Source organism: Gadus chalcogrammus, chromosome 2 (assembly GCF_026213295.1).
Source record: "Gadus chalcogrammus isolate NIFS_2021 chromosome 2, NIFS_Gcha_1.0, whole genome shotgun sequence".
In the NCBI taxonomy this organism is placed as follows: domain Eukaryota; kingdom Metazoa; phylum Chordata; class Actinopteri; order Gadiformes; family Gadidae; genus Gadus; species Gadus chalcogrammus.
Window position 1 is genome coordinate 3,831,481 of NC_079413.1, and position 14,699 is coordinate 3,846,179.

The window sequence follows — 14,699 nt, forward strand, 5'->3', positions numbered from 1 at the left end:
TGGCTCCTCCTCCTCTGGCTCCTCCTCTTCCTCCAGGTAGGGCAGCCCACTGGGGACCGGGGAGGAGGAGGGGGCCGACGAGCTGCCAGAGGAGGAGGAGGAGGAGACGGCGGGGGAGGGAGACTCCGACAGCAGGGCGGCCCCGTCTGCAGCCTCCGCCGCCTGCTCCTGCGCCTCCTCCTGAGGCTGCTGGGACGTGGCCTCAGAGGGGTCACATGACCGGCGGCGCGCCTCAGGGGGGTCACATGACGCACGCCGGGCCCGTCTGCCGCCGTCTTGCCCCGAGGACTTTGTAGAAACGCTGAATTGTAACGAGACACAGAGCGGTGGTGAGGGACGCCCGCTGGCCGGCCGTCGCCCTCCCTGGAGCCGGCCTCGTCGGCTCGGCCCTCAGTGGACTGTAACCTCCCGGTCCGGCTGTTAGGAGACGCTGGGTGAGGGACAGCCCAAAACCCAAGCACCCAGCGTGCCGGATAACTGGGACTACGGACGTGTGTTTTGTTGTTAGTACCGCCTCTGTTTCCGTGTGTTTCTGCCTTTCCTTCGTTAAATGCTCACCCTGCTTGGCACTGAGGGGGGAGGCATTAGGAATTCCCAGCATGCAATAGTGCTGTGTGCAGTATTTAGTGTGAATAGCTTGAGCCTTGAATTAACTGCCATAGACGACTTCTGTGTACGGATCGGACCGACCTCAGGGGGCTATCGATCACTGAGGGGCTGGCCCAGTGCTCCCTGACGGCTCTCCAGAGGCAGGGCCTTCCTAACCCCGGCCGTTCACTAGGAGATGGTCCGTTTTATAAGGGGAACTGAGATAAAGAATACCACACACACATTTGATCAGATACATAAATCCTGAAGAGCAGGCCGTCCCCTTACCCCTTGACCTCTCGGTTAAGGTCAGGCCTCGTGTTGGTCAGCACCGCCTGGACCCAGTTCTGCCTGGTCCCGAAGGTCAGAGCACACAGCGTGTGAACTCCATCTCTGGTCTGAGAACACGCACACGCTGGCATATCAGCTGGGTAACATGACGGGGTATCAGCAGTGACTATTACAGCCAGGATAATCCGTATCCGTTGAGCCATCACAGTGTGTGTCACTCACATGGACCTGGAAGCCGTAGTTCTTGTGAGCGGGGTACTCTGTGATGTCATAGCAGGTAGACAGGTCCATCTCCCCGTCCGCCTCCAACGCCTGAAACACACCAGCAGGGGGCGCCCAGTACCGGGGATCAGACCCTGACCTCTGACCTCCTGATGGGAGGGGCTGGGTCCTAGGCTACAGACAGGGACACAAACCTCTTCAGCCGCGGGGTCCCGGTAGAAGCTGAGGGTCTGGTGGTCCAGCACAAACCAGTGTCTCTGCCACTGCAAGGGGAGATCAGAGTCAGTGGGAGCACTGGGATTCACTTCATCAGAATCAGATAGCTGACTTCTGTTAGCATTAAAGAGGAGAGCGCACCAGGGAGGGTCCCTCATCCTATCATCTGTTCATCCATTCATCTATTCTTCCTTCATCCATCCATAGACTCACCTGTCCCTTTGAGTCCTGGCGCATCATCCATCCTTTCTTGCGGTCGGCTGCTTCAGCCTGCAGGGAACAAACTGATATTTAGCGCAATATTCTATTATGTTCTTCCTCCAGAATCAACAGTGGCTGTCGATGACCAGCAGGGGGCAGAACGATCAGGACCGGGTCCTCTGCGGGAGAGGAGCTCAGAACGGGGCGGCCAAACTCCGCAATGATAACAGGGGCGTAGCCATCACTTCAGAAGCGAGGGGGACAAGTTGTTCAGAGGTCTATTGAGTGATTTATCATCTTCTCGCATTCAGTTGCACCTCTCCTTAGTGGCTACATAACCACAAACAGCACAGCACCAGGGGACCGACTTTAGTTCTTTAATATTATATACTATCAGAATCTAAAGTCAAAATCTAAAGCTGCCAAACTCTGGTTGAGTTGACACAGAATGACCCTCGAGCATCTACAGGGTAAGTAGCCAGATATTTAAGTGCCAAATGACAACACTGAACACGAAAAGTTCTGTAAAACACCATTCCTGTTTCAAATTATCAGCACCAAAATGGAATGGAGGTGACAAGGTAACAGGGTAATAAGCCACATAATCTAATGTAATGGCAAGAAGTGACAAGTGAAAGTGACAACAATAAACATATCGACATGAAGCTGTAGCTATTTTACATTTCCCGTCGTCAACTATGACAAAACAGATGTGCAATCAAGACTAAGACCAGTGGCGGTTGGTGTTCAAAAATGTTGGTGGGGCACAGTAATATACAGGGGGTCAGGGGGTCTGAAAATAGTGCCCATTTTTGGTGAGTCTCAATGTCTACTTCAAATGCAGTTAGAAATATGGGACAGTTGCTTCATTTTGTTTATATGCTACAGGCCGAAAGACTAAATGAATATGTAACTTACTTGCTCCACTGACTAATGGTATGACCTATACCTGCTTTCTTTAAAACACAAATAATGCAGTAGTCAAATAATATCTACAAATAAATAAACAAAATGTCTCTTTGAAATTAAATATAAACTACATATTTAAACATCCATGTCAGCATTTACCTTTTGAACTAAGGGAATCTAAGGCTACAGGCTCTCCTGATTAACTATTATAAAATAATATTTTCGGTTCTAGATTTCTTTTAGACCCAAGTAGAAACAATAATATAATAAAAATGAAATAAGGGTTACATTAAATAAAAAGTAATAAAGTTTCGATGTTGATTATCCACTACAGTTAAATAACTGTGATGTTAACATTTGTGGCCCTTCTTTGGACCTTGGGTGACGTCTGGCCACATTTGTTATTCATTTATTAGACTATATGTATTTTTCGAACATAGCATGGACTGCAAGGTTCATTCCATTTTCCATGAAAGCAATACTGGGTGCTCCCAGACATGGTGTTATCACATGTCAGTCATGGTCTAGTCACAAATATGTGCAAAACAACCGTCCGTGAGCACAAGTTCTCACGGTTGTGCTTACCTTAGAATAATTTAAGTAAAAAAGTATTTTGCAGTAAAACAGCTCTTAAGAGTATAATTTATCCAAAAAGTTACTCAAGGAAATGTAACAGAGTAATTGTCACTAGTTACTATCACCTCTGCACCTAGCAAGCGATTTAACATAGGTAACAGTTAACAATAGTTAACTAGCTTAACTTGATATATTGACATCTATTAGTCAGTCATCATTTAGTTAAACAACATGCAACAGCATTACTCAACTTAGACGGTTTGTTTGGAGAAAACAAGGTAACGTTTTTTTCCTCTTGGCTGCTGGTTTGCTGAACATGCTTGAAACAGATCTGAATCAACGTCTCTGAAATTACAACACGATAGCGGCGTTTGCCACCTGGCTCCGCCTGCTCATGGTGCGTTCAAAGGTGGCTCGGAAAAACGTGTTTCCACGTGTTAAAAATGAATTGAATGGTTGTAATGGCTGTAAAAAGTGTGGGGGACAGAGGGCACTGATACGGGAAGTGCGGGGGACATGTCCCCCGCTTACCCCGCGTCCGCTACGCCCATCTGACCAAAGCGATGCTTGGGTTACCAAGACATCTTGATTCAAATCCCTGAGAAAGTTACTAGTTGTTTAAGGATATTCTTTATCCAGGTATCCTCACAAAGTTTTAATTTGAACAATTTCCAGGTATCCTACCCTTGTTTGGTTATGATGGTGCGGCTGACGAACATCACTGGACGGAGGGCAGGAGTCCATCCCTCCCAGCTGATCGGCCTCGCTGCGGGAGACACTGCCCACCTGAGCCCTGAAAGAACCACAGAGACATCATGAGCCCTGAGAAAACCACAGAGACACATCGTGAGCCCTGAGAGAACCAGAGAGACACCATGAGCCCTGAGAGAACCACAGAGACATCATGAGCCCTGAGAGAACCACAGAGACATCATGAGCCCTGAGAGAACCAGAGAGACATCATGAGCCCTGAGAGAACCACAGATGCCCCTTTCACACCGCCGCAAAATCGGGGCCGGTTCCGGGCCAGTTCGGAGCTAGGGCCAGGGCTTTGGTTTCACACCGCCAAAGAACCGGCTCCGGCCCCTAAAAACCGGTTCAACTCTGGCCCCACTTTAGAGCTGGGCTAGAACTAGAACCGCTTTTACGCCGGGGGCAGGGGGCGGAGTTATCCGAACCTTCATAAACAGGAAGACCAACGAAGACCGGCATTTTTTAAAACACCGAAGTAAACAATGGACGTGAATCCGTGTATGGTTCTTTTTTGTTTTTTCTGATTTTGTTTTAAATCGGAATATTCAAAGAACGAACCATACACGGATTGAATCGAAGACGAAATTGTTGTTGTTGTGTTTGAAACTGGCGCGAGGGTTCTTCTGCGCGCCTAACCTGACGCTTGATCATTGTAGTGGTGGTTCAACGCGTCAACGCGCCAACGCAGCTAGATGAGTCCGTGTCCATGCAAGTGAACGGAGCGTTCCCTCTTCGTCATAACTATCAAACCAAACATCCTTCACATTCACCGAGCGAACGTTATGAAAGTAAAATGCACATTTCTCGCTAAAAATGTTTCCATAAACGCATTTAATGGCGTAACTATGTTACTATTTCCACCCAGAATAAAGAAAGATGTCGGCCGTATGCTTCTGTCCAAGCTCACTAGCGGAGACGTTTGTAGTGACGTCATGACGTTGCTCACGCCGGCTCTATGGCTGGCTCTGGCCGGTGTGAAACCAACCGGTTCTTAACTGGGGTAAGGCTGGAACCAGTTTGGAACTGGCCCTAGCACCAGCCCGGAACTGGCTCTCGGTTCTTTTTGGTGTGAAAGCGGCAAGAGACACCATGAGCCCTGAGAGAACCACAGAGACACCATGAGCCCTGAGAGAACCACAGAGACATCATGAGCCCTGAGAGAACCACAGAGACATCATGAGCCCTGAGAGAACCAGAGAGACATCGTGAGCCCTGAGGGAACCACAGAGACGCTCTGCTTCGTCAGACGGAGACCACTGACTGCCCACAGCCGCCTCGTAGCGCGTTACATCATGGGTCTGAAGCGGAGCTCACCCGGGGGTCGAGGAGGGGGGTCCACGTCTGACTCGGGAGTTGGGCATGACGCGTGCAGACGGAGGTTCTGAAAACACAACCGGACGTTGCTCATGGGTCACGGCTCTATTCGGGATCAAGTTGTTTCATTTTTTATGAGTTCTGTGTCTTCTTTTAATACGGGTGCGTTGTCACAGTGTATGAGCATTAGATTACAACGACTAATGAATGACTTCTAGAGTACAGTAGAGCAGAATAAGGTTAAGTCTAGAATGTAAACATAAGTCATAGTAATACCGTACAAAACAATCACCAAATAAATGTATCGCACACGCTCACGTGTAAATGTGACTGAAAACATAAGACAAGACGACCGAGTGGACCCGAGTGTCCTACCGTCCCTTGCGGCTCCCTGGTCCAGCCGGCTCAGCGAGCGGTAGCTCCTGAGCGGACCTGCGGAAGGCGGCGGGAGGGACGGGGCGCTGCGGCTGCTGCACCCCGCCGGGTTGGCCCCTCGGCCCTCGGCTCTCCGGCCCCGGCCGCTCAGAGCGCTACTGGGCTTGGAGCTGCCGGTACCGCTGCTGGAAGCGATGGAGGCAGTGTGTGTGGTGGTTCCCACGTTCCCGCTGCTGCCCCCTGAACTGGTGCTCCTGCTGCTCTCACGACCACCAGACCCGCTGTTCCTCCGAGCGCTAACTCCACCAGCCGGGTTACCTTCACCCTCTCCTGCGGGCGCGTCTCGGTCCTATCCCGGAGCAGAAAGAGGAGGAGGGGGGGGGGGGATTGAGAAGGGAATCCACACACACACGCACGCACGCACGCACGCACGCACGCACGCACACACACACACACACACACACACACACACACACACACACACACACACACACACACACACACACACACACACACACACACACACACACACACACACACACACACACACCACACACGCACACACAGAGCAGACAACATGGAACAGCTATACTGCCCAGTGTTAAATGGTGCGTAAAGCTTAAACACCTCTCCTTACCAAACGTCTTCTGAGGCACTCGTTGTCCAACCTTAGAGAGTATCTTTTAATCCCTGGGATCTTTTAATTTGCTTAAGTGCCATGCATCAAACACACACACACACACACACACACACACACACACACACACACACACACACACACACACACACACACACACACACACACGGGCGCGTGCGCACACAGCCAAAGCTTAATCACAGATGAGTCGAGTCAATTCCAATCTGCGAGAGCGAGGCGTGATCTCTCCAATGCGGAGCCTTCGACGTTCACATAAATCTGGACTGGACCGCATGGCGGAGGATCAATGAGCCGAGGCCGGAGCGGTGTCAGGACTCTGGGTCAGGTCTCAGTGAGTCCTGATCCTGATACAGAGTCCTGACTCAGAGTCCTGACTCAGAGTTGACCCAGACTCCTGACTCTGAGTCCTGACTCAGCAGCATCAACGTTCTCCTGTCTCATAACCAGCTGTCTGCTGAACTATTGTGCATTGGGGTAACCGTGTATGTACTGCACTTGTACCGTGTGGGCATCATTTAAGCAGATGACACGTTGAAACAAAAACAGTATCAGCTGCTGATTGACAACTCACCCGTTTCTTAGGGGTCGGTTTGGTGGCCGGTGCCTCATGGCCTCTGCTTCAGCGGAACAGAATCAATCAATCATATCAGCCAGCAGGTGAAATGTTCTCAATGTTACAAGAAAAAAAACAGAATAGACTAGAAATGGAATCCCGCTTTTCCGAATCAGAAATCCAAAGTACATGCTGTTGCTAATGAAATTATTTATGCGTTAAGTATTATGTATTAAAAAGATAATTGCCAATTTGTGTCATTGACTAATTAATTCGATTTTCCAAATCTAAATAATTATGAACGTTATGTTTACATGACATACACATTGAGACCATAGCCTGGTGGTGTTGAGTTTAGGACCAATCAGGGACGTGGATACCAGCCTATAGCCTAGTATTATATACAGGATCAAATCAAACACAAGAGTCTTACTCTGAAGAGCATTCAGCCATAAACGTACTTACTTTAGTTTCTTCGACATTGCACCAAACCATTCCTGTTGTAGTCCATGGAGTTTCGTCCCGGAGTGTTCTTCACATGAAGCGCGTTGTGATCCTAGCAACAGGAGAGGAACATACCATAATAACAAGGCGTGTGTGTTGGTGTCTGCGCACACACGGACCCCTAATCCAACAGAGGAGTTGACACAATCCATTAGTTTGGGGGATTAGGAGAAACAGCTTTAGCGAGGGAGACAAGTTAATGAACCTGACAGACTCTTCTGTCTGGAAACATGCAGACTGTGCCCAGCAGAAGGTGGAACAAGGTTCTAGTTTTACCTCAAGAACATACTTTCATTTCAGTGAGGGTTGGTCTCTAACCAGCTATTCACTGCTCTACTGTATAATAGAACAGGATACTATTATGACACAAATAGTAAATAATTGAGGCATCCATAGTGAATAGATTGTTGCAGATAAATATGATATATTTCAGTATAAATCATTTTGTAAGCCTCTTGCAGTTATTGTGTAGGCCTACCTTGGTTAACTATTGAAGAGTATTTTTCTTCTTCCTTTTACAGGTATGTTATGATTTAATTTAAAATTGATTGAGTTAGATCAAGGTCATATCAATGTTATTATGCATATTCATTGGCAGTCTAAATTGGTCCAATATATTGTCTTAAACATGGTTAATAATTAAACCAACGATGTGCTTACAATTGTCATTAAAGATTAAGCGTAATAAACTGCTTCAGTACATAAACGAATGGCTCTTCTGGGAGATCATACGATTGAGCTGGTATGGCGATTGAAATCACATCCTTTGCAATAAAACAGCAGAGCAGAAATACCCTATTCTGCAGCGTGGTCCATGCTGGTATTTACCGAGTCTCTCTGGCGCCACCTGGCGTCCAGACGGGGCTCCTCTCCTCCCATTGGCCCATCGTCACGTGACGCCACAGCTGATTTCCCTGTAGTGTTTTGCTTCTGGTGTCCATGAATCTGTTTGGGCCATTTCTCACTGCTCCACTTCGTCCTGGCGCTCAGCAGTCCCCGTTTAACACCCTCTGGAATAGCGATAATGGCACATGGATCACAATTAAATGTCCTCGAAATCAACAACTCTCCAATCAACGTTGAGCACGATAAGAAAAGACGCCAGTTTGTGATCAGACTGAATGGTAAGTTCAACAACACGTCGGGGAGCTAGCTGGCTACATGTAGCCTGGTGGTCCAGCCCGGGGGAACGACCGACCGCCCGCGGACAGCCTCTCCTGCGGGGCTTCAATCCCCGGGGTTTGGAGCTGCCGCTGGTGAAGCGCTGCAGGTCGGGGTGTGATGATGCCGTTAGCCCGAAGCTCCACTCAACCCGCTCCACCTGGTCCGTCGGGCCCACTAAGTGGATCCATTCCCCACCGGTGGATGGGATCCACTCCCACCCTGCCCCTCGTCCATCGTGGGGTCCTAGACCTTTGGTATCGCTCATTTGAGGAACGGGGTCATCGGGTTCCAGAAGAACCAGTCCATTATACAGCGTGTGATTCGTGCTTCCGTTACATTTGGCATTCTTAGAGGAATCTTCCTCAGTGTGGTGTTTGATCAATATTGTTCCGTGATTGCGTCAAAGCATTTTTTTGACATCCTACCCGGTGGCTTGGGCTGATGATGAACGTGTGTGAACGGATGACGCGACCACTTGTTGACGCTCCGTGTCTGTGCTCAGGGTCCCACGACCGCGCCGTGCTGCTGTACGAGTACGTGGGGAAGAAGACGGTGGACCTGCAGCACACGGAGGTCCCCGACGCGTACCGAGGCCGCGGCATCGCCAAGCACCTGGCGAAGGTAGCGGGCCTGGGGGGCGGGGAGCCCGAAATTCAACCCACCGTCTTGCAGACGGTCCTTTTGAACGTAGTATTGAATCGAGTATTGAATTTCGAATTGAGCATTGACTTTCGATTCACTTTCTAACCAAGCAGTAAAACAGATTTCATGCATGCCATGTGTTTTTATGTAGCGATCTTACAGCTTGCATTTCTGACAAGATATAACGCGTCTGACCAATCGCCTGCATCACAAAATCAGCATTAATGATGAAGGTTTTAAGTTTGCCTCCGAAACTTCAGATTGACGCGTTCAACCCGTGTGCTCTGTTATCACGTGGATGCTGGGTTCATGTCCTGTTGTTTCTGCCGCCTGTAGGCCGCCATGGACTTCGTGGTGGAGGAGGACCTGAAGGCTCACCTGACCTGCTGGTACATCCAGAAGTACGTCAAGGAGAACCCACAGCCACGCTACTTTGAGCACATCTACCAGTGAGCTGGTGGAGGAGGAGGGGGGGGGGGGTGGAGGAGGGGTTACTCTGGGTGGAGGAGGAGGACCAGAGCACACACCCCCGCATGGACGGAGAGAGGGAGAGAACGAGAGAGACATCTTCTCCTCATACTTTGGGGGGGGTGGATGTCCACATCACAAGGTCTTCAAGCCCCTGGTTAACGAGACATTATGTAACTTAATGAACACCGAGGGGCTTCGGCAGCCCGTATCGAGGAGCCGATCTGCGGGCCTCCGGCAGGGACGGCTGGGAGATGAGTGAGTGATTCACTCGCCATGACTCACCAGAACACAAGCAGCCGACGGAGCTACTCTTCCCCAGCCAGGAGGAGCCTCTTCAGGGTACAGGCCAGCGGCAGCACCTGCATGTCTTTGTTTGTTGAGTCCTCTTGACCCAGGAGTGGAGGAGGTCAACACGAGGGGAACTCTGTTCTAGGTTGTGGCGCTTCGAGGTTAGCTAGCCTCACGCTACTGCTTTTTATTTAGCGTTTATCTTTCACCCTGAAGCTTTGTCGTGACATGGGATACTTTAGTCTGTCAAACTGAAGGGTTCGATCAGTGCTACGTGTGGAGAAGTGAAAATATATTTCTGATCTGGGTTTTTCTGTGTTTAGGATAAGATAGGCTTGTTTAGTTTCAAGGTCGTAGGATTCTCCAAAGGGCATGTGGGGTTGGGTTGCCGAAGGCTATTTTTCAGATCCTGTTTTTTTTAGGGCAGAATATATCCATCATGTGCGACTTCGGAGTTGTGTATTTTGCTTTTTTTGTGTTATTTTTTATTATTCTTCTGTCACTCTGTCAAAACAACTTGTGAACTTCAGAACCAAAGAGCTCAAACTAATATCCACCATCCATCCTTGGAGAACCAAAGATGGATCAACCTGTCTCAGCAGAGAGACGTAGACACGTAGAGATAGACTGGCTCTCCCACTGTGCTGTGCAATAATAGATCATATAGAAGTTAACACCCCCCCCACCGTCACTGGAGCCCCGTGCTTTAGGGATACACAGTTTGTCACTTTTCATTTCCATGATTCAGTTGTTCTTCGGTGTTCCCTGAGGTGATGGTCTCGTTGAGGGTTCTGTGGGGGTAAGCTGAGACCTCACTCCGGAATAGGTTTGTTATTTACCTGGAGGCCGTTTGAGTCGTCCTCATTCTGAAGCACTAAGCCCTGAGAGACTACAAACCAGGTCAATAGTTACACTTGATCTACACCTGGGACCTCCTCCTCTCCTCTCCTCTGGGACCAACAACTCCGGGACCTTCTCCTCCTCCTCCTCTCCTCTGTGACCAACACCTCCTCCTCCTCCTCTCCTCTGGGACCAACACCTCCTCCTCCTCTTCCTCCACCTCTCCTCCTCCTCCTCCTCCTCCTCCTCCACTCTAAACAAACCTTCAGGTGAATCTGCACAGGAAGTGAAAGGTGTTCTGCTGACTGACACTGGGGGCCACACAGGGCGATTAGTGCTAGGCCTTTCTGCTATTTTCTGTTCTTTTTTAAGCTACTTCTATGTAATTATTGTATAGTTACATGAACTGACCCTACAGATGCATTAGATTCTTGTTTTTCATTGTTTGTTTGTTAATAAATAGTTGAACACGTGTCCGGGCGGTGTTGACCTCCAGCCACAGCATTCAAACCGCTTCACGTTCTCAGATCAGGCTTACTATAACCAATGAGGAACCGGTGTAAATACTTGTTTTTAAGACCGAACATAATTCATAGTTTTGTTGCTGTGAGTTCTACTCCCAACTTTATGGGGGGGTTCTCTGTCACTGGATACTGGCTGGCGGCCAGTTTTTTGGGGGGTCACTTCAAAACAACGGTGGTCACCTTCAACCTAAACCATTGCAATCATCTTATCCAAACCATCAATTATTATTGTTTTTATTTTTCCATAAATAAAAGTTATACTTGTGTGCAAATGTTATTTTGACAATAGCCTGGCGTGTATTGGACGTAGCAGACAGGCTTGAGACATACCAGTCCTCCTAGTGGTTATAATGGTGCCTTCATGTAGCCTATTCAGGAATCAACTGAGCTGAAGACCAGTGAAGACCTCCACTATTGGAGACATGCATTATTCAGAGTTCACAGGTTGATAAAAACTCCTTATATGAAACCCATACATCCAATTACCGGTTTTGTTTTTACTCAATGATGATGTAATTTTGAAGATTTTACGGATTAGTTGTGCAAATGTCAAAATGTTCCGAAACATATTTAGTTTTAGCTAACAATCTATTGACCAATAGACGGAACGTGTCCATCACGCGTTGCAACCCGAGACCCCTCTCAGACTGCCAGACAGCGCTTGTGGGAAAAGTCGATCTGTCAAAGCATCTGCAAACATCTGTCGGTTTGGATTTACAATTAATGATTTGTTATTTCCCAACGGTGTTCCGAAGTGTGTCAGTTCGATCTATCTTTATATTTTTGAGTCTGTTGTAGTGTCTTTTTGAAAATTGTAATACAGTTCGTCGACAAAGTCGTTGGGTTGTATAAAGTATGAAGTTATGTAATGATGTTAATTTATAGTCTGACCTCTCTCACATGATATTGTAACTACGTCATATTACGCCGCGTAAAATCAACGATGGGATTTGTAGTTCCCAGTGGTGCACAACCCATTACCGCGGCGCTTCCTGACACCTCAATACCCACAACCCCCAGCTCCATGAAACGTCAGCCGCAGTCAGCGTTGCATCTCCAACATGGCGTCGCTGGGAAGGAGGCGCGCTGTCCCAGTAAACAGGGAGAGGTCAGTCCGCTAAACCTTACCTTTGCACGGTTGTCCGTTACCGGGACCTCTTGTTCCCGCTGCGGTCCACGCAACCCGTACCCCCTCCGCGCACGGAGCCTCGGGTTCTAAACCGAACGGCTCCTCGCGTTGCTGAGCGGGGCGCGATCGCATCGGTAGCTAAGGTTAGCGGCTAACAGCTAGCCTGAATGTTATCGGGCGCCTGGCTCCTCAGGTGATGCGTTGACCCGCGGGGGTCCGGATACGGTCCTCAGGGGCTGTCTGGAGGAGGGCAGGAGGCCCCAGACACGTGCTGCTCCACGTTATCGATCTGCTCCGAGAGAGCCGATCAGCAGAACTCCTGATCACTGACTCCTTTGGGAGCTTGAAGGCTATCGTTAGCTCAGAACGACTTAGGACCAACCTTGTGTTTCCTCCTGCTACGGGGACCGACCCCCCTTGGGCTGAAGGTGCAACGTGTCCCCCTCCATCAACCCCGGGTGCAGCTCGCTGCGGGGGTCTGACGGCGGGGGGACGCTGGTCAGCCCGATGCCCTTTCAGAGTGGCTTTCCTTTGGGTCAACTTTCCTTGAAGGCCTCTTAATGACAAGGAGCGCATAACCAGTCGATTTCAAAATATACGATCTAGGAAGTCGTGATATGACGGCCTGATTGAGTGTCACGGAGCAACAGTCCCGCCTGCCCTTGGCCCGCGGTGGGATGTCATGACTAAAGTAGTGGATGAAGTTATGCAGTTGGAGAGGTCTAGTTGTCCCGTCATTTCTGATCGTGTTTTTCCCCGTCCTCTGAAATACGCTAATAAGTATTGATGGTGATTTTATCTGGTAAAAGATTTTTATCTCTTGATAATGGAGACATTCAAACGCTGTTCTGTCAAACCAGTTTATCGCAGGGATCTCACTCGTGCAGTGAGGGTTGTGTGTTAAATGGAGATCGATGTTCACGTTGCAGGTCTTTTGGGGTGAAACTTAACGTCCTGATTTTTATGGCTCCATGCTAGGAGATGTGTCCCATTTAACGCTTAAAAGCATTCTGTAATGCGGGTCACGGTGGGTGAGTGTGCAAACTGAACTCTTGATACGTACCCTGATGTTGGCATGACAACGTGACCCTCCTGTGGTGTGACCTCTGCCCTCCTGTGTTCCCCCCAGGGGAGTGATGGCGGCCACCGACTGCTACATCGTGCACGAGATCTACAACGGGGAGAACGCCCAGGACCAGTTTGAGTTCGAGCTGGAGCAGGCGCTAGAGGCGCAGTACAAGTACATCGTCATCGAGCCCACGCGCATCGGCGACGAGACCGCCCGCTGGATCGCCGTGGGCAACTGCCTCCACAAGACGGCGGTGCTGTCGGGCACGGCCTGCCTGCTGACGCCGCTGTCCCTCCCCCCGGAGTACTCCCGCTACGTGGCGCTGCCCGCCGGCGCCCTGAGCGTGGCGTGCTCCGCCCTCTACGGCATCTCGTGGCAGTTCGACCCCTGCTGCAAGTACCAGGTGGAGTACGACGGCCAAAGACTCTCGCGGCTGCCGCTGCACACGCTCACCTCGTCCACGCCGGTGGTGCTGGTCCGGCGCGACGACGTGCACAGAAAGAGACTCCACAACACGATAGCGCTGGCCGCCCTGGCCTACTGCGCCAAGAAGATCTACGAACTCTACGCCGTATGAGGCCGCCGCGGCCGGCTCAGCCAACCACAGCTGGAGAGGAGGAGTTTAAAACATAACAAAATAAATCTGAATATCAATTTGAATTGAACCCCCAGAAGTTAGGAACAGAGGCCGGTTCTAGGGTACCATGACACCCGGTCACCGGGGTAACGAGGTACCCGGTACCAGGCCAGGGAGCTCTGCCTGTTGGCCGCTTCCATGTTGAACTTGAAACAATCACGGGACGGAGTTAAACCAGAAGGACCCCCCCCCCCAATGTCCCCCGCCTGTAAATGACGACCTCCGCCCCTTGACCCCTGACCTCCCGGTACCGGAGTCTGAAGTCTTCTGGACAGAAAGTGTTGCAGTTCGAACCGGACCGAGTGTTTTGAGTAGTACCGTCATGCTCTGCCCCCCCCCCCCCCATGTAGTTTACCGTGTCCCTAACTCGCTGAACATCGCCCGTAGACACTAGGATATTAACTCACCTTTCTGTATTTTATTTTTGCTTTTTTTCATTAAAGAGATTCTACAGTGTCTCCTGGACAGAGTAACACGTATGTTATTTCATGTGTAAATGTGTTTTACGTACATCTGCATGACTTATGACCACCACACAGTGGACTTGAGCGGGGAACACAGCTGTAGTTATCTTCTAGGTGTTGTTAAAAAAAGATCTACAAGATCTCATTCATTTAAGGTCAGTTAATTCTGCTCAAGCAATGCAACGATTCCGAACACCTTGGAATAGGCCGTCTGGGTTTCAATGATTCAGAATTCCTACCACCAACAAAATGACGGTGGTTTCAACGTTTATCAAAATGTATGTAGAGAGTATTAAGTGGAACAGAGCAGG

At 49.6% G+C, this 14,699-nt stretch overlaps 2 protein-coding genes and 1 long non-coding RNA gene across 4 annotated transcripts; 2 read left to right on the top strand and 1 right to left on the bottom strand.

Annotated features, from left to right (window-relative positions):
• Window positions 1-5,669: 5,669 nt before the first annotated feature.
• LOC130370398 (uncharacterized) lies at window positions 5,670-8,593 on the bottom strand. Of its 2 annotated transcripts, none has more exons than XR_008893034.1 (4): window positions 7,989-8,593; window positions 7,122-7,212; window positions 6,675-6,717; window positions 5,670-5,794 (listed from the first exon to the last, which is right to left on the bottom strand). It is a non-coding gene; the product is annotated as an uncharacterized LOC130370398 (long non-coding RNA). The 2 variants fall into 2 exon arrangements; XR_008893033.1 differs by having other exon boundaries at window positions 6,675-6,720.
• On the top strand, window positions 8,072-10,016 carry natd1 (protein NATD1). The gene is made up of 3 exons (XM_056576044.1): window positions 8,072-8,284; window positions 8,827-8,945; window positions 9,303-10,016. Exons 1-3 carry the CDS (start codon window positions 8,185-8,187, stop codon window positions 9,417-9,419), a joined length of 336 nt encoding a protein of 111 aa, XP_056432019.1. The 5' UTR covers window positions 8,072-8,184; the 3' UTR covers window positions 9,420-10,016.
• Window positions 10,017-12,088: 2,072 nt separating this feature from the next.
• On the top strand, window positions 12,089-14,406 carry tmem11 (transmembrane protein 11). The gene is made up of 2 exons (XM_056575889.1): window positions 12,089-12,197; window positions 13,348-14,406. Exons 1-2 carry the CDS (start codon window positions 12,151-12,153, stop codon window positions 13,862-13,864), a joined length of 564 nt encoding a protein of 187 aa, XP_056431864.1. The 5' UTR covers window positions 12,089-12,150; the 3' UTR covers window positions 13,865-14,406.
• Window positions 14,407-14,699: the final 293 nt, after the last annotated feature.